This window comes from Penaeus monodon, chromosome 34, assembly GCF_015228065.2.
Source record: "Penaeus monodon isolate SGIC_2016 chromosome 34, NSTDA_Pmon_1, whole genome shotgun sequence".
Lineage (NCBI taxonomy): Eukaryota > Metazoa > Arthropoda > Malacostraca > Decapoda > Penaeidae > Penaeus > Penaeus monodon.
In genome coordinates, this window is record NC_051419.1 from 19,465,071 (window position 1) to 19,465,302 (window position 232).

At 65.1% G+C, this 232-nt stretch overlaps 1 protein-coding gene across 1 annotated transcript in view; it reads right to left on the minus strand.

The window, feature by feature from the left end:
* LOC119594630 (follistatin-related protein 5-like) overlaps positions 1 to 232 on the minus strand; it is a gene marked incomplete at both ends in the record, with an annotated part of 70,881 nt that overhangs the window by 6,178 nt on the left and 64,471 nt on the right. Inside the window, 1 exon segment of the mRNA XM_037943680.1 lies at positions 40 to 183. Coding sequence (XP_037799608.1) covers positions 40 to 183 — 144 coding nt within the window.

Consider the following 232-nt stretch of genomic DNA (forward strand, 5'->3'; position numbering starts at 1 on the left):
ACCATTCCATCCATCCACCTAGCCCTTCCTCTCCCGTACCTTTGTCTCCGCAGACGTACTCCTGCGTGCCGGGGATGACGTCAGTGCCCTGGATGACGTGGAAGAGGCGGCACTCGTCCGGCTCATAGACGGCGATGCCCCAGTCGTGGTAGACGAACACGCGGCTCTCCTGCTGCTCTCCGGCTGCGGGGGAATCGGCTTGGATGCAGGGCTGGCTCAGTGGGGGGGGGGG